The 17,508-nt window shown below is 49.0% G+C and overlaps 2 protein-coding genes across 3 annotated transcripts; both read left to right on the plus strand.

Moving 5' to 3' along the window:
* The first annotated feature begins 969 nt into the window (after positions 1 to 969).
* FANCE (FA complementation group E) lies at positions 970 to 13,478 on the plus strand. Of its 2 annotated transcripts, XM_010600573.3 has the most exons (10): positions 970 to 1,394; positions 5,042 to 5,660; positions 6,230 to 6,274; positions 6,581 to 6,640; positions 6,947 to 7,090; positions 7,689 to 7,812; positions 8,047 to 8,119; positions 9,535 to 9,601; positions 10,759 to 10,884; positions 12,383 to 13,478. In XM_010600573.3, exons 1-10 carry the CDS (start codon positions 1,162 to 1,164, stop codon positions 12,482 to 12,484), a joined length of 1,593 nt encoding a protein of 530 aa, XP_010598875.2. In that variant the 5' UTR covers positions 970 to 1,161; the 3' UTR covers positions 12,485 to 13,478. The 2 variants fall into 2 exon arrangements, 1 of the variants encoding a protein (XP_010598875.2); XR_010321977.1 differs by lacking the exons at positions 10,759 to 10,884; positions 12,383 to 13,478 and adding an exon at positions 8,909 to 9,097 and having other exon boundaries at positions 982 to 1,394; positions 9,535 to 9,631.
* Positions 13,479 to 14,317: 839 nt separating this feature from the next.
* RPL10A (ribosomal protein L10a) lies at positions 14,318 to 17,107 on the plus strand. Its single transcript, XM_064285110.1, has 6 exons — positions 14,318 to 14,616; positions 14,981 to 15,055; positions 15,138 to 15,218; positions 15,565 to 15,713; positions 16,425 to 16,597; positions 16,904 to 17,107. The coding sequence occupies exons 1-6, from the start codon at positions 14,333 to 14,335 to the stop codon at positions 17,072 to 17,074; spliced, it is 933 nt and encodes a 310-aa protein (XP_064141180.1). The 5' UTR covers positions 14,318 to 14,332; the 3' UTR covers positions 17,075 to 17,107.
* Positions 17,108 to 17,508: the final 401 nt, after the last annotated feature.

Below are 17,508 nucleotides of genomic sequence, written 5' to 3' on the forward strand. Positions count from 1 at the left end.
GCTAATAATTTTGGTCTCTATACATTTGCCTGTTCTTGTCTTTTTATATAAGTGAGGTCATACAATATTTGCCCCTTTGTGATTATTTCACTCAGCATAATGTCGTCAGCTCCATATTGTAGAATGTATCAAGACTTCATTTCTCCTACTAAGTACTGCATATATGTACCACATTTTGTTTATCCATCAATCTGTTGATGCGCATTTAGGTTTTCATCTTTGGCTGTTGCAAATAACGCTGCAATGAACACTGGTGTACAAGTATCTGTTTGACTCTGCTTTCAAGTCTTCTGGGCATATACCTAGGAGTGGAATTGCTGGGTCATATGGTAGTTCTACTCTTAGCTTTTTTTTTTTTTTTTTGAGGACAGCCACACTGTTTCCCACAATGTCTGTACGCTGCTATATTCTTCTTGAAAGTACTTAACCACTTACATTCTGGAGAGGACCGAAACCTAAATGCTGCCGTCTTCCGATCTATGGAAGAGGTGAAGTTAGGGTTGGGTGGTACGTGGTGGTCAAGCCCTATCACGAAGCCCATTATCTACAAGCAACGTGAGTCTCAGTTAAAATTAAACGCAGCTTGGGCCCTGAAGGACAATGAAGTCCAAGACATCAACTCTGCCCGCTATTTCACTCATAGCTGGAGGAAGAAAGAGGCAGCGGGTCAGCCGCTTAGGGACCGCTCCACTCAGGCTCCGCTCGCTTATGAAGGTAGGTAGCCACATATTGCCAGCATAAGCCCTTGCTTGCTTCGCCTGGCCCCGCCCACAAACAGCCCCCTTTCGGGCCGGCACTGCTCAACTCTCGCTCCGCTCGGTCCCGGGACTACACACTCAGGTTTCGCCCCGCCCACAGCCGTTCTTCCTACCAGGGGAGGACTGACCACTACTGGACCCGCCCCTTCCCACCTACCCTCGGTGCCCTGGCCCCGCCCACAGCGGGGGCTAGCCCCTCCTCTTCCGGCCGCGCGCGCACTCTCGGGCTCACGGCTCCCGCCGCGGGGTTGAGGCGGGTTTCCAAACGCTGTGGAGGCGCCGCAGTGCGCGCAGGAGTGGAGCTGCCTCCGCGTCAGAGCCAGCGCTGGAGCCTTTCTCCCTTTTCTCCGGCTTCCGTGCTGAGGCTCAAAACCAGAGCGCGGGGCGGCACCCTGCCCCGGGCATGGCGATCCGCCGGGCTGAGGGCGCGGGTCCGGCTCCCTGGGCGCAGCTGGAGGCCCCCGCCCGCCTCCTGCTGCAGGCGCTGCAGGCGGGGCCCGAGGGCACGCGGGGCGGCCTCGGGGTGCTGCGGAAGCTGGGCAGCGGCGGCGGGGAGCCCTTCGGCTGGGGCCGCTTCCTCGAGGCGCTGTGTCGGGAGGAGCCGGTTGTGGAGGGGCCGGACTGCCGCCTGGAGCTGTAAGTCTCCGCTCTCACTAGTGTAACGGGGGCGCCTCTTTTCATCGACCTGTGAGGCAGGGCTGTGGTTACCCCCCTTTTTCTTTTTTTCTTTGTTTAATGTATTGTGTTTTACGTGAACGTGTACAGTTCAAGTTAGTTTCTCATACAAGAATTTATACACACATTGTTATGTGACCCTAGTTGCTTTCCCTATAATGTGACAGCACACTCCTTTCCACCCGAATTTCCCGTGTCTTTTTTTTTTATTCAACCAGCTCCTGTCCCTTTTTGCCTTCTCATCTCGCCTCTCGACAGGAGCTACCCATTTAATCTCAGGTATCTGCTTGAGCCAAGAGAAGCACTCCCTTCACGAATATCATTTCGTGTCCTATAGTCCAGTATAATCTTTGTCTGGAGTTGGGTGCGGGAATTTCGGTTCTGGGCTAGCAGAGAGTCCGGGGGCATTGACTTCTGGGGTCCCTCCAGTCTCAGACCTTTAAGTCTGGTCTTTTTACTAGAATTTGAGCTCTGCACCCCACATTTTCCCTGTTCCGTCAGGGACTCTCCGTTGTGTTCAGGTCATTGGTGGTAGCCAGGCACCATCTAGTTCTTCTGGTCTCAGGCTGATGGAGTCTCTGGTTTATGTGGCCCTTTCTGTCTCTTGGCAAACTCTGGTGGCATAGTGGTTAAGTGCTGCAGCTGCTAATCAAAAGGTTAGCAGTTCAAATCCACGAGGCGCTCCTGGGGGCAGTTCTGTCCTGTCTTATAGAGTCACTATGAGTCAGAATTGACTCGAGGGCAATGGGTTTGTTTTGTTCTGTCTCTTGGGCTAATATTTTCCTTGTGTCTTTGGTGTTCTTCATGCTCCTTTGCTGTGGGTGGGTTGGGACCAAGTGATGCATCTTAGATGGCTGCTCACTAGCTTTTAAGACCCCAGATAACACTCACCAAAGTGGAACACCGAACATTGTCCTAATAGACTTTGTTATGCCAATTGAACTGGAAGTGCCCTGAAACCATGGTCCCCAGACCCCCAGCCCTCTACTCTGTCTCTCGAAGTGTTTGGTTGTATTCAGGAGACATCTTAGTTTTTGGTTTAGTCCAGTTGTGCTGACTTCCCCTAAGATAATTCTTGTCTACCATCTAGTTAATGAATATCTCTCTCCCTCCCTCACCACCCTGGTAACCATCAAAGAATGTTTTCTTCTGTGTTTAAACCTTTTTTGAGTTCTTATAATAGTAGTCTCGTACAATATTTGTCTTTTTGCAACTAATTTCACTCAGCATAATGCCTTCCAGATTCATCCATGTTATGAGATGTTTCACGGATTCATCGTTGTTCTTTATCGTTCCGTAGTATTCCACTGTGTGACTATACCATTATTTGTTTATCCATTTGTCCTCTGATGGGCACCTACATTGTTTCCATCCTTTTGCTACTGTGAACAGTGCTGCAGTGACCATTGGTGGGCATATATCTATTCTTGTGCTAGCTCTTATTTCTCTAGGATATATTCCAAGGAGTGGGATTGCTGGATCGTATGGTAGTTCTATTTCTAGCTTTTTAAGAAAGCGCCAAGTCAATTTCCAAAGTGGTTATACCATTTTACATTTACACTTGTACCAGTGTATAAGTGTTTCAGTCTCTCCACAACCTCTCCAACATTTATTATGTTGTGTTTTTTGGATTAATGCTAGCCTTGTCGGGGTGAGATGGTTATCTCATTGTGGTTTTCATTTGCATTTTTCTAATGGCTAAAGATTGTGAGCATTTCCTCATGTATCTGGTAGCCCCCAAATGTCTTCTTTGGTGAAGTGCCTGTTCATATCCTTTGCCTTTTTGTTTTTGAAGTTTTGCAGTATCTTACAGATTTTAGAGATTAGACGCTGATCAGATTTATCATAGCCAAAATTTTTTTCCCAGTCTTTAGGTTGTCTTTTTAGTCTTTTGATGAAATCTTTTGATGAACATAAGTGTTTGATTTTTAGGAGCTCCCAGTTATCTAGTTATCTAGTTTCTCTTCTGGTGTTTGTGCATTGTTAGTAATGTTTTGTATTCTGTTTATGCCACGTATTAGGGCTCCTTTCATGATCTTGATCGTTTTAGATTTTATATTTAGATCTTTGATCCATTTTGAGTTAGTTTTTGTGCATGGTGTGAGGCATGGGTCTTGTTTCATTTTTTTTTGCAGATGAATATCCAGTTTTGCCAGCACCATTTGTTAAAGAGACTGTATTTTCCCCAATCCGTGGACTTTGGGCCTCTGTCAAATACCAGCTGCTCATGGGTGGATGAATTTATGTCATGATTCTCAATTCTGTTCCATTGGTCTATGTATCTATTGTACCAGTACCAGGCTGTTTTGACTACTGTGGCGGTATAATAGGTTCTAAAATCAGGTAGTGTGAGGCTTCCCACTTTATTCTTCTCCTTCAGTAATACTTTACTTATCCGGGGCTTCTTCCCTTTCCATATGAAGTTGGTGATTTGTTTCTCCATCCCATTAAAAAATGCCATTGGAATTTGGATCGGGATTGTATCGTATTTATAGATAGCTTTGAGTAGAATAGACATTTTCACAATGTTGACTCTTCCTATCCATGAGCAAGGTATATTTTTCCACTTATGTAGGTCTTTTGGTTTCTTGCAGTAGTGTTTTGCAGTTTCCTTTGTATAGGTCTTTTATGTCTGGTTAGATTTATTCCTAAATATTTTATCTTCTTGGGGGCTATTGTAAATGGTATTGATTTGGTGATTTCCTCTTCGAAGATCTCTTTATTGGTGTAAAGGAATCCAACTGATTTTTGTGTGGTTATCATGTATCCTGATACTTTGCTGAAATCTTCTTTTAGTTCCAGTAGTTTTTTTGTGGATTCTTTCTGCTGCACCCCTTTTATAGCCAAGGAAACTGAACCAAAATCAAACTAGTTGTCGTTGAGTCAATTCCAACTCACAGCGTAGAACTACTCACAGGGTAGAACTGCCTCATAGAGTTTCCAAGGAGCGCCTGGTGGATTCGAACTGCGAACCTTTTGGTTAGCAGCCATACCTCTTAACCGCTACACCACCAGGGTTTCCAGGCACAGGTTAAATGATTCCCCCCATGAGAGCACATGGTAGAGCCCTGGCCCCAGGGACCATGCTGTGCATCCAACAGACCTTCATTGAGCACCTACTGTGTGCCAGGCAGTGCTAGACACCGAGGAGGATACAAAGACGTGACATGCCTTATTTTGGGTGTGAATAAGTCAGTGGAGTCAAATGATTTTGATTGCATACTTTCATTACTAAAATAAATGGACACATGCCTCCAACATAGGCATATTTATGTATACATTGTACACATGTGCCGAAGTATGTACATAAAGAAATACACAAAAAATAGAATTTTTTTTTTTTTTTACATGAAACAAGCATGGATCTATTATAGAGTAGGTTCCAACATGAATTTTTGAGCTGAAATGGAAGATGTCAACGACATTTTGAACAGGATGCTCAGTGAACACTTGTTGAATGATTCCCATGCTGTCCCCCTGTCTGTCCACACTGACTCCTGCAATACTGCCTCCCAGTCCTTCTCCTGTCCACTGCGTCTATCTCCCAGCTCTACCCAGTCTGCCCTGTGCTCACTTCAGCAAGACACTAACTGCTTGCTCCCTCCCAGGAAACCACTGCTGCTGCAATTGCCCCGGTTATGCCAAAGGAACCTGATGTCCTTGCTGATGGCTGTCTGGCCATCACTGCCTGAAAACAGGCTCCTCCCTGTGCTGCAGATTGCCCAGCAAGACCCTGACCCCTGGCTACGAGCCCTAGGGGAATTGCTGCAAAGGGATCTAGGAGTTGGGGCCTCCATTGAGGGAGCATCCCCACTGTCCACAAGGTGCCAGAGACAGCTTCGAGGCCTGTGTATGCGGCTGGGTCAGGGGGGCAGGATGTTGAAGTTGCTTCAGGCCCCAGACCCCAAAGAGGGAGAAGTGGAAAAGGAGGAGGAAGACACAGATTCCCAGAAACTTGGGAAACGCAGAAAGGATCCGGAGGAGGAGCCTGCCAGTCCCGAGGGGGAGAGGGCCCCCAAAAGGTTCCGATGTTTGGAAAGGGAGGAGGGGGAAGATCATACGGAGGAGAGAGCTGAACGTGAATCATCGGAATCCCGGGCAGATGGAGGAGCTGCATCACCCATTAAGAACCAGACTGTCTTGAGGGCTGAGATCAATGAGGCTGGTCAGAATCTGGAGGATGCTAAGGGCCTAGTTGAGAATGTGGAGTTGCCCAAAGCTGTCCAGGTACTGGGATGGAGAGGGTTTGGGGTGAGCCTTCAGGAGTAGGGGGTTGGTTTGTCTATGACAAAAGCTGGTTGGAATACTTTCCAGATTGGGATGATTGTGGTTCAAAGAGCAAGGGGGAAAAGAGGGGCTGAGAGAATCTAGTCTCCACAGAATTCAAGTAGGGGGTGGGAAAGGGAGTTAGTAGAGGTGGGAAACACTTGTCCTAATGATCTATAATGTGGGGTTATGGGTGCCAGGCAAGAGGAGAGGCTCTGGAGCCACCTCTGGTCCCCTGTCTTGGGGGCAGGAGTCATGTCAGCATCCCGCCTGCCCTCCCAGCCCAAGGCCTGGGTCTACCTCATCAGGGTTGGATGCAAAAAAGACAAGTCCAGACAGTTGAATTTCACACACAGGCCTTTTCTAGTTTGGGTTCTTAAATACTTTTCAATGTATAGACCTTGTGTTCTTGGTTCTCTTGAATCATCTTTTCCATGGCCTGGGGCCTTCTCAGGAGAGGGAGTCAGGCCTGGGTTTGGGGCCCTGCCGCAAATGTAGGGACTTGGCAGTGACTAGACTCTCCTCCACAGGACCAGCTTTCCAGGCTGCAGCAGCTGCTGAAGACGTCTGGGGAGGTATCTGGTCCCTGCCCTGCTTACCATAGTCATTCCTCCATCTGGGACCTCAACCATTCCCAGGGAAGCCCCAGTGCAGTGAGGCCCAGACTGGTGGGAGGAGTCGTGGGGCGGGTGGGGGAGGGGGATGGCGGCACAGGGTGGAGTGAAGGTACAGTCACTGCAGGGGCTTTTCTTGGCCCAAGTACAGGTCTGCCATCTAGTACTAGGCAAGGCCCTTCCTCTGGTAGTACTTTCAGGAACCTGAGCTACCGCCCCTACCATTCAAAGGGCTCTGTCAGCCCTAACACTGGATTTGCCCCCCAGGGGTTGGAGGGTGCCCCACCGGTTGAGCTGCAGCTTCTCCATGAATGCAGTCCAAGCCAGGTGAGTCCAGAAAAGATTGAGTCCAGAAAAGGGGTCACAACGCCTACCCTTTTTTCATTTATGTTTTCTCATCTCATGTGGGAATTTCGGGAAGGGATTTTGTTGATTTTTTTCTGTCCCTCAGTGTCAGGGGTCACTCTGAGTGGTTTCTTTTAGCCCTTGGTCCCTCTTCCCTAGAGCAGCTCTCAGGCTTACCTTACTCGGGTGCCCTTGCTCTGCTCTTACTGCTGCCCAATTGGCTTGAGGCAGACTAGAGATGGAGTGTCCCGGTATCCTCCCTCCTTCCCCTCTCCTCCCTGCCGGCAGGTGGACCTACTGTGTGCCCAGCTGCAGCTCCCCCAGCTCTCAGACACAAGTCTCCTGCAGCTCTGCTCCTGGCTGCTGGCCCTTTCACCGGACCTCAGCTTCAGTAATGCTACCGTGCTGACCAGGAGCTTATTTCTTGGTCGGGTAGGTGTATTAGGAGACACTGGGAACACCAGGGATGAAGGCGGCAGAGTTTGAACTCTCAGAAGGTGGTGCTTGGGAGAAGGGGTTCCCAACTTTATAGACATTTAGCCTGCCTAGGCAGCCTGAGGAGCCCTGATGGCACAGTGATTAAGACCTCAGCTGGTAATCAGAAGGTTGGCAGTTTGAATCCATCAGCCACTCCTTGGAAGGAAACCCTATGGGGCAGTACTACTCTGACCTATAGGGTTGCTGTGAGTCAGAATCGACAAACGATGGCAACAAGTTTGGTTTTGGTTTTGGGCAGCCTGAGGCAAGGAAAGGATGCCTGTTCAACTGGTAGGTCGGGGACCCTGGAGCGTCTACCCATATGGCGTCTAACTCCTCCCCACTGGGCTCCAGAACCCTTCCAGAAGCTGATCAGTGGGCTTTCAGGGCTTTGGGAGCTGGAGAGGGGAACTATGGGCAGTCTATATGAACCCCAGATAAAATAACCTTTTTTTTTTTTTTTGTAACACTTACCACCATCTGAAATATGTATATGAAAAAACATTTACTGAAGGAAAGAAGAAATTATTTTTTTCCTCCCCCTTGAATGTAGATCCTTTCCCTGACTTCCTCAGCCTCCCGCCTGCTCACGACTGCCCTGATCTCCTTCTGTGCCAAGTATACCTATCCTGTCTGCAGAGCCCTCCTTGGCCCGGTGCTCGAGGCCCCAGGCACAGGTAATTCTGGAGCTACCCCTAGAACTAGTGGCTCTGCCTGCTCTGTTCTCAGCCCCTTCACCTCAGGGTGGCCGTGTCAGGAGGAGGGTATTTAGTGGGTAAATATACGTGTTGCTTCCCTCATGATACCCCCAGTAATGGGCTGGGCATTCCCTCCCCTGTCCCCCTACCATAGTCCCATCCTCTCCTGCCATTTCCCCCCCAGACTTCTCCCCTCTGCTCCCCCCTGCCCAGGTCCAGTGCAAATGGAGTTGCTGTGCTGCCTTATGAAGGCTCTGGAGCCAGACACGCAGGTTCTGATGCTGGGGTGAGTGGTAGGCTTCCATGCTGCCCCTACTCCCACCACCGCCTCCCTCAGTCCAGCCCTGCTCCTGGCACTCTGGGGTTGGAGCAGGGTAGGGATCGGGTCCTGTGCCTCAAAGATAGGCAATGGCTCAGCCAAACTCCCCTTTCTGTTGCCTGAACCTGGCTTGTGTTTTCCCACCTGTGGGCTCATGCAAGTTGCCATCCCATGCACCTTTCAAGCCCAGGGTTGCAGCCTTCCCTAACTCTGCCCCGCTAGGTGTGGGGACTGGCTCCATGCCAGGTACCTTGGGGACTGCAGAGAAGAAGCTGATGGTCCCTGCTTTTGAGCAGTTGACAGTGTAGTTGGAATATATCTTAGTGGTTAAGAGCACTGGTTCTGGAGTTGTACATGGCTTCAAATCTCATCCTTGCCTTTTATTTAATTGTGTGAACTCAAACAGGCTATTTCATCTCTCTCAGCCTCAGTTTTCCTATATGAAAAATGGAGATAATATTCACTTGGTAGGATTTTTCTGGAGATTAAATGTGATGATGCATGGGAAGAGTTTAACACAGTGATTTGGCACCTACTCAGTGTTCAAAAATTAGTATTAAAATTGGTATTACATTTGGGTATTAAAATTGGGGCATCAAGATACAGACATGAAACAGTGAATAAGCGCTTAACACACTCAGTGGACACAGGTATGAAATAGACAATTCTAAGGATAGTATGAGAAGGGACAACCTCAAAAATAATATTACTTACCCTAATCGACCCCTTCTCTGTGTTATACATTTATCATTTTAGTCTTCCTGCAATCCTATGAGATAGGTACTACTGCTACCTTACAGATGGGAGGACTGCAGCTCAGAGAGGTTAAGGGAATTGGCCAAAGGTCACACAGCCAGCAAGTGATAAAGCCTGGAATCAAATCCAAGTCTCTCCACCCAAGATGTTATACTGTTTCTACTGTGATGTGCTCCCACTTCAAGCAAGGTGAAGATCATGCAGAACAGGAAGCACAGATGGAGTGGACATCAGCATGGGCTGGGCTCTGCTGGCAAGGCTGGCCTCCTTGAGGCAGCCTCATGTTTGTTATCTTACTCCACTGGCGTCCTTTACCCTGGGCTCTCCCTCACCTTCTGTACTCCGGATGCAGTCTCGACTCCTGCTTGTTTTATAGGGGGCCTTTGTATATCTCACTGTCAGTTCCTTCATTGTCAGCTCCCGGGGATCTTGGGTAGGTCTTGGACCTTCCCAGCACTGAGTATGGGCTCTGTAGCAGTGGCTACCGGGATGGCTGCCAGCATCAGGCAGCTCTGACCACTTCCTCTGTTGGCCAGGCACCTTGGATGTCCCCAGCATAGGAGCAGTGGTTACCCAGGCCTGGAGTGGGAGGATGGGCTTTCCTCACTGGGGCCTCTGCTTTGCAGACAGATCTTGGAGCTGCCCTGGAAGGAGGAGACTTTCTTGGTGCTGCAGTCACTCCTGGAGCAGCAGGTGAGCATCCATCCTTGGGGAAGAGTGGACAAGGAAAATGCCGCAGTGCTGTGGAGGGGCATAGGGCTTATAGGGCTTCTGGGCTTCTGATTACTTCTGGAACGGAGGGACAAGGAGGACAGCTGCCTTACAGCAGGGCCCCTGTGACTGTGCCCTGGGCTTGAAAGGCCTGTGGCAGAGAGTTAACTGCTTTGTAAATCCCAGCTCCACCTCTTACTAGCTGTGTGGCCTCAGGGGAGATATATTTTAATGTGTGTATTCAAATGTAATTTTATTTTTGAATAGGTAATAAATCCATATAGTTCACAATTTCAAAAGCTCAAAAGGATATAGAATAAAAAATACTCCTGTTACTTCTCTCCCCCAGCCATCCAGATTCCCTTCCCCAGGGCTGACTAGCGTTACTAGTTTCAGGGAAATCCTTCCCGAGATGATTTATATATTCAAGGAGACATGTATAAATTTATTTATCCCCCTACTTTTTATGGAAATGATAACAACAATCTCATTGTATCTTTGTTTTTTTTATTGAACAATGTATTGTGGTGATTTTTTCCATATGAGTGCTTAAAGTTCTGCCTTGTTTGTTTATATCTTAGGTAGTTGACTTAACCTCTTTATGCCTAAGTTTCCTCATTTGGGAAAGGGGTATAATGATAGTATCTACCCCATAAGACTGGTGTGATTTAAGTGAGATAATTGAGTTATTGAGTTAATTGGTATAAAGTGCTCAGACTGGTGCTTGATGCATGGTGTTTATTAAATGGTACTTAATACTTTCAAGAGTTATCGTTATTATACTGGCAGTGACCCTTGGGACCTCTCATTCCTGTATCTCTTCAACTGTTGAGCTAGGCTAAGGATCCTTTGCCTCCCCTTGGTCCTAACCTGCCCCTTTGCAGTGTAGTCACTATTTTCTGAGACCTGTGCACCTAGCTTTACGTACATTATCTCATTTAATCCTTTTCACAGTCCTCAGAGTTAGATATTGCAAGCCTTGTTTTACAGATGTGGGAACTGAATCTCAGCTGGGTTGAGCAACCTTCCCAGGATCACCCAGCTAGGAAGTGGTAGAATTGGGAATGAAATCCAGGGCTGGCTGAATGAAGAGCCCAGGTCTTTCTTGTGGTACTGCTCTATCTCCCCATTGTGTGCAGGTGGAGATGACCCCTGAGAAGTTCAGTGTCCTGATGGAGAAGCTCTGTGAAGAGGGACCGGCAGCCACAACGTCCATGGCCTATGCCAAGCTTATGCTGACAGTGATGACCAAGTACCAGACCATTGTGAGTGTCAATAGGTTCATGGGGGCTGGGCCCAGGAGAGCCTAGCCTCTCCACAAGTTCAGGCCCAGCTCGAGAGAATGGAACAGCCCGGGAGCTCATTCATCCAGCCAGCGCCTCGGTGGACCAGATGCTATTTGGGGCATTGGGGAGTCAACAGTGACCATAACAGTTGTTGTCCTTGAGTTGACCCTCTCCCCCTACCCTGGGCTAGTGAGAGAGGAAAGATACAATGAACAGATAATTGTGTAACATTTGCTAGGAGCAGGTGGGAGGTGTGCATAGAGTATTTGGTGGCAGAGGAAGAGGGCACCTAAGCCTTGTTTGTAACTGGGAGTTGGGAGAGACTTCCTGACTCTTAAAGGAGGAGTGGTAGTTAGTCATGGGCTAGAAATGGGGGAAGGGGCATTCCAGGCAAAAGAGATGGTGTAAGCAGTGAATGTCCAGGGACCTCTAAAAGTAGTTAGTGTAGCTGGGGCCTAAAAACATGAGAGTGGATGGGGATGGGGGTAAGGTTAAAAAAAAAGCTAAAAATAGAGAATACTTACTTAGTCCCTGCTTTGTCCTAGGCGCTGTTCTAAGCCCTTTACATATGTTAACTCGATGGTTTATTCCACATGACAGCTCTATAAGAGGTATTATTATTATCCCCATTTTATAGATGAAGAAACCGAGACCCAGAGAGGTTAAAGTAACTTGCCTAAGGTCACATTGCCACGGCATGGTAGCAATTTATGGGGGGTCCTGTAGGTCATGGTAGGAACTCTACTCTGGACTCTATTCTGAAGGCCAGGTGTTCTTGGCTGTTGTCTCTTTATATGTTTTTTGGGGGGTCACAGACTCATTTGATGATTTGATAAAAGCTGTAGACTGCCCCCATAGAAAAATGGAGATACGAACACACATCTTATGCACCATTTCAGAGGGCTCATGGATCCCCTAGGGACCTCTGGATCCCAGAAGGACCTCCAATGTGAGCCATGGGGAGCCATTTGAGCGCCCTCAGCTGGAGAGTGACTTGGTCAGATTTGCACTTTAGAAAGAGGCCTCTGGCCCCCGGGGAGGAGTGGAGATTAGAGAGTGAAGACACAGGGCCAGAGACCTGTCAGGATGGTGGTGTAACAGGTCAGAGAAGAAAAAGTATGGTCTAGAAGGAAGATGGCAGCTGCAGTAGAATGTCTCTGAGCTGAGACATATCTGTAAAATGGGAGGGTTGTGAGGATTGTATGAAGTAATGTATGGGAAGTGCTGACACAGTAAGTACCCAATAAGCATCACCTATTACTATGGCTGGCTTTGTACTTTGTGCAGCTAGTATTTGATCCCGGGTCCACCTGAATTCAAAGACCTTGCTTAACCACATAAAATAATGAGGCAGTCTTCTCCTCCCATTGTCCTTGCATCCTGGCTTCCTCTCCTTCCTAAACAGAGCCCATGAGGCAGAGGGCAGAGGGGAGAGATGGGCTGCTGGAGTCCTGACATGATTCTTCCTTCTCCTTAGATCACTGAGACACAGAGGCTGGGCCTGGCCAAGGCCTTAGAGCACAACACCACCTTCCTGAGGAAGTCCCTACAGGCCGCCCTAAGACATCTCACCTCCTGACCATCCACCAAGGGACCACTCATGGTGTTCCCTCACCAGATTCCTGAAGGACACTTCTGTCCTGATGAACTTGCCCCGATCCCTTGCCTGAGGGTAAAGGCTGACTGAACCTGGCCAACCCAGAGACCAGCTGCCTCCTTTCTGAGGTTCCAGAGAGGATGAGCGTCTTGGTTTTCCAGCCAGCAGAGCTGCCCATGCCAGGGCTGGATGAGCTGTCCTTTTCAAGGGCTGTTGACACAGGGCTCAATCCTCATCACTTCTACCTTAGGCCCCAGGGACAGAAACTTTCCACTAGGCATCTGCCTTAGTTATCTAGTGCTCCTATAACAGAAATATCACACGTGGATGGCTTTAAAAAAAGTTTATTCTCTCACAGTTTAGGAGGTTGGAAGTCCAGATTCAGGGCACCAGCTCCAGGGAAGGCTTTTTCTCTCTCTCAGCTCTGAGGGAAAGTCCTTGTCATAAATCTTCCCCTGGTCTAGGAGCTTCTCAGTGCAGGGACCCCAGTTCCAAAGGATGCGCTCTGCTCAAGACTCATCTTTCTTGATGATAGGAGGTCCCTCCCCTCTCTGCTTGATTCTCTCTTTTATATCTCAGGAGAGATTGTCTCAAGATAACTTAATCCTGTAGATCGAGTCCTGCCTCATTAACATAACTGCCTCTGATTCTGCCTTATTCACATGATAGATGTTATGATTTATAACACATAGAATAATTAGATCACAAAATGGTGGACAACCACACAATACTGGGCATCATGGCCTAGCCAAGTTGACACACATTTTGAGGGGACACAACTCAATCCATAACAGCAACCACAGGGTCAAAGCAGACCCCCGAGTAGATGCATGATGCTCCAGCAGCCCTGGGTGGACGTGTGTGCTCAATTCAAAGCTTTCGTGCTTACATGTATGTTACGACCTTTTGCGTTTTTATATCTGATGTGAATAATAATTTATCAGAGATATTTAATAAAAGCAGCAAGTTCAATGATGTCTTATGAGAAGCAGTGTCTGCCTTCCCATTAACGTGGAGTATTTGTTGACCCCACCCCAGCTTCTACTTAGTGACAAGGGACATTTTTTTTCCTGGGGAAATATTCTGTGGTGAGAAGGTGGTAGCGAGTTCTGAACATAGGGGTTGAGTAATTCATTCAACTTTTGTTGGCCAGATAGTCTGTGATACCACCCACCTCAGCCCTATTAGAGCTGCTTGTTAGGTAGGCAAGGCCTACCATTGAGGATCCGGGAAGAGAGGCTTAACGGTGGGGGTGACTCAGGCTGGAATTAGGGAAGGCTTCTTTGCACAGGTGACATTTGGGGAGGAATGTGGACGCCTGAGGTTACTGTGGGCTGAGGAGAGGATGGGGCCTGCTGGACAGGAAAGGGCAGGAAAAACAAATGTATGCGTTCAGTACTGTGGGCATACCTGTTTTACATCTTTGTAGTCTCATAGCACCTAGCTGGGCTCCTTGTTCTTAGTAAACACCTGATAGGTAGATGTTATTGAAACAACTGCTAAGTAAAGGTCACTTATAGCACCTTCCCAGCCCTTTCCCACTGCAGGCACTGAGGGGCCAGGTACAGAACTTTCTTGACACTTCTGTTACCAAAACCTTGGAAACCATGAGTCCCCATTACAGCAAGATGATCAGGGATGTTGGTCAGGCCCAGGAATAAAGCTTCCTTTTGAGAACAAGTTGGGACAGAGAGTGGGAGGAAATGGGCAGAGGAGGTTTTAGGGACAAACATACCAGAATTCCATATTCTCTTAAGGTACCACAAAAGGCGTAGAACAGTACGTGTGATTATTAATATTCAAGTCCTGGAATCAGCCTGTTCCCTGGCCATGCAGCAGCGCCACGAATGGGGATATTGCCAGGGTGCCCCCGGGCGCCCAGGACCACAGCATCCCGGGTGGGTCGTCCGTGCATGTTTTGCAGCGGTGCAGTGCGCAGCAGCGCCCTCTAGTGGCCGTAGACGGCGGCGCTCCTCTGGACCGAGCAACCCGAGCGCGCTCTGGTGGGGAGCGCGTAGAACAAGGGACTTCTCGCGAGAACAGGACTCCTATTTGAGCGCATGCGCGAACTCTGTTAGTCTCTTTCCAGTGACTGCGGCGCTAGGAAGCATGAGGTGAGTGGTGCTTAAAGTTCCATCTGTGCCCATCCGCACCTCCAGGCAACCGGTCGGGGATGCAGATGCTACGGGTGAAATCTAGAGGCCCTTACACGGCTTCGCTGCTGGGCGTTTCTTGTCTTCTGTCTCCTTTCCTGCCAGATCCGCCCCCCAAGAGGGCTCCGTTTTCCTGGGCCATAGGGCTTGCTGCGGGGCCCAAATCGCCCCACTTGGTGTCCGGAATGCCCCCTGCGGCCCGCCCTGGGCTGTCCCCAGTTTCCAAGCCTGGAGACCCTAAGGGCTCAGAAGCTCTGACCACGCCGAGGCGGTTGAATCCGGCGGCGCCCTGGTCCTGAGTGTCCGCCTGTCTTGTCTCTCGCAGCAGCAAAGTCTCTCGCGACACCCTCTACGAGGCGGTGCGGGAAGTCCTTCACGGGAACCAGCGCAAGCGCCGGAAGTAAGTGCGGGCTTCCCCGGGGGGGGCCAGGTCTGGGGAGGTTTGGAAAAGCTGGGGTGCTAACGTTTTCGTTTTTCCTAAGGTTTTTGGAAACGGTGGAGCTGCAGATTAGCCTAAAGAACTATGATCCTCAGAAGGACAAACGCTTCTCGGGCACCGTCAGGTTGGCACCGTTCTGACCCCACCCAGCCCTCAGTGCCCCGGTGTTTGTTATCGCCCCATCAGGCTTCACCTGAGCCCGAGGCAAGCAGCCACTGCGGTAGTGACGTGCCAGGGTAGTTCAGACCCCCTGCTCCGGGCAGGAGTGGCTGAGCGGACCCCCACCCTGGGTCTTAAAACATGAGGGGAGGCGTGGGGAGGCCTTGGCCGAGCCCGCCGGCTAGTTTGAGAAGCCAAACTAGCTGTTGGTGATGTGGACACTCTGGGTAAGGCTCTACGGCTGCGGTCCCAGACCCCTTCACCTGCCCTTGTGACCCAGGGCCGGTAATGACCTGTTCTCTTCGCCACAGGCTTAAGTCCACCCCCCGCCCCAAGTTCTCTGTGTGTGTCCTTGGGGACCAGCAGCACTGTGATGAAGCCAAGGCTGTGGATATCCCTCACATGGACATTGAGGCTCTGAAGAAGCTCAACAAGAATAAGAAGCTGGTCAAAAAGCTGGGTGAGTGCAGCTGGTGATTTTCTGTCTGGGGAGGGGTTGGGAGGCAGACAGTTTTCATGGGAGAAAACCAGTGGAGAACTGGTATGACCATTTACATTTTCAAATAAGTGGTTAGAATCATGAGGAAAAGGATCTGTGGTTGGAACAACTAAATAGTGACCATTAGTTTACTGTAGATTATTTTATAAGGGAGGGAGCCCAGGCATTGATTCTAAATAGGTGAGATTGAGTTAACAGGCTTGCTGTCACTGACTTCTAAATGGAAATTTTTGTTTCCCAAGTCTCAGTTTTAGCTATTTTTAGTCTGTTCTCTGGTGTAGGCATGGGTGGTATATGCCCTGATATGTCACAGCCCCAAGGTCTTACAGCTGTGAAGTGTGGAGGCAGAGTTTGAACCTAGGCAGTCTTGACCAGCATGGCTGGGTTAGCTTGGTTTTCTGAAACTGGATTTTGTGTGACCAGTGGACCAGGCAGCACCCAGAGGATGTAGCTAGTCAATGCTGGAAGCAAGCAGCATGCTGGGAATGGGGGCGGGGGGGGAGTGGTATTAAGATTCTTGGAAGGGGTTGGAGGGTGTGCTGGTAAGAAGGTCACTATTACAAGGTTCACGGTGCTTTTTTGGCCCTACCATGAGTACCGTGTTTGGAAGGCCTGGGGTGAGGCATTGGTCAGTTCCTAAGTATCTCATGACTTGGTTTCTTTCTTCACTAGCCAAGAAATATGATGCCTTTTTGGCCTCTGAGTCACTGATCAAGCAGATCCCACGAATCTTGGGTCCAGGCCTGAATAAGGCTGGCAAATTCCCTTCCCTGCTTACCCACAATGAGAACATGGTGGCCAAAGTAGATGAAGTGAAGTCCACCATCAAGTTCCAGATGAAGAAGGTAAGGGGGATTGACAGTGACAGGGCCCTGAAGCTTAGTCACAGACTAAAGTTGGCGGGGGGAAGGGTACTAGAGGCTCTGCAGTCTCTTTCTCTTGATTCACATATTTTTGGATACTTAAAACTTTAGATTGAAGAGTTTTTAATAATCCTGGTGTTCCACGGTTTGCCTTTGGGGCAAACACTGTTATGTCACTGGGGAAATTGAGATGGGCCATCTGGCTTGAGTATGGGCCCACCCTACCCCCCCATACCTGCCATTGATCCACCAACCTGGCTTGACCTTTCCTGGTTTTCCCTCCACCAGGTGTTGTGTCTGGCAGTGGCTGTTGGCCATGTGAAGATGACAGACGATGAACTTGTATACAACATCCACTTGGCTGTCAACTTCCTGGTTTCACTGCTAAAGAAAAATTGGCAGAATGTCCGGGCTTTGTACATCAAGAGCACCATGGGCAAGCCCCAACGTCTGTACTAAGGCACAGCTCAATAAACACTAGTGTTACTGTCATCTTTGTGTCTGTGAGCGACTGAGGTCAGGAGAAGGGTGTCCTTTGTGACGTAGTAATGTATGCCAAGTACTACGCTGGTAGCTGTACAAGTTTTTGGCACTCTAGTGGTGAGTAGTCAATACCTGTACTACAGACTCGAGGGGATTCTCATTTCCGTCTTCAAAATCTTGAAGGTTCAAAATCTTAGTTCAGATTTCTTTTTATACTTACGGTAGGGCTGCCAAACAGGCCCGAAGTTTTTCTGAATATACCTAGCAGGGGGCAGCCTACTGGAATGACGGGTAAGACCTTCACAAGGAGGGCATAGACAGCTCTTAACAGTTTTCTTAGCCGATTGCCCAAAGCTTTTTCCACAGTATAGCAGCTTCTTGGGTGGTTTTGCACCCCCTAAAGTGTGCAT

The sequence above is a fragment of the Loxodonta africana genome, chromosome 1 (genome assembly GCF_030014295.1).
Source record: "Loxodonta africana isolate mLoxAfr1 chromosome 1, mLoxAfr1.hap2, whole genome shotgun sequence".
Lineage (NCBI taxonomy): Eukaryota > Metazoa > Chordata > Mammalia > Proboscidea > Elephantidae > Loxodonta > Loxodonta africana.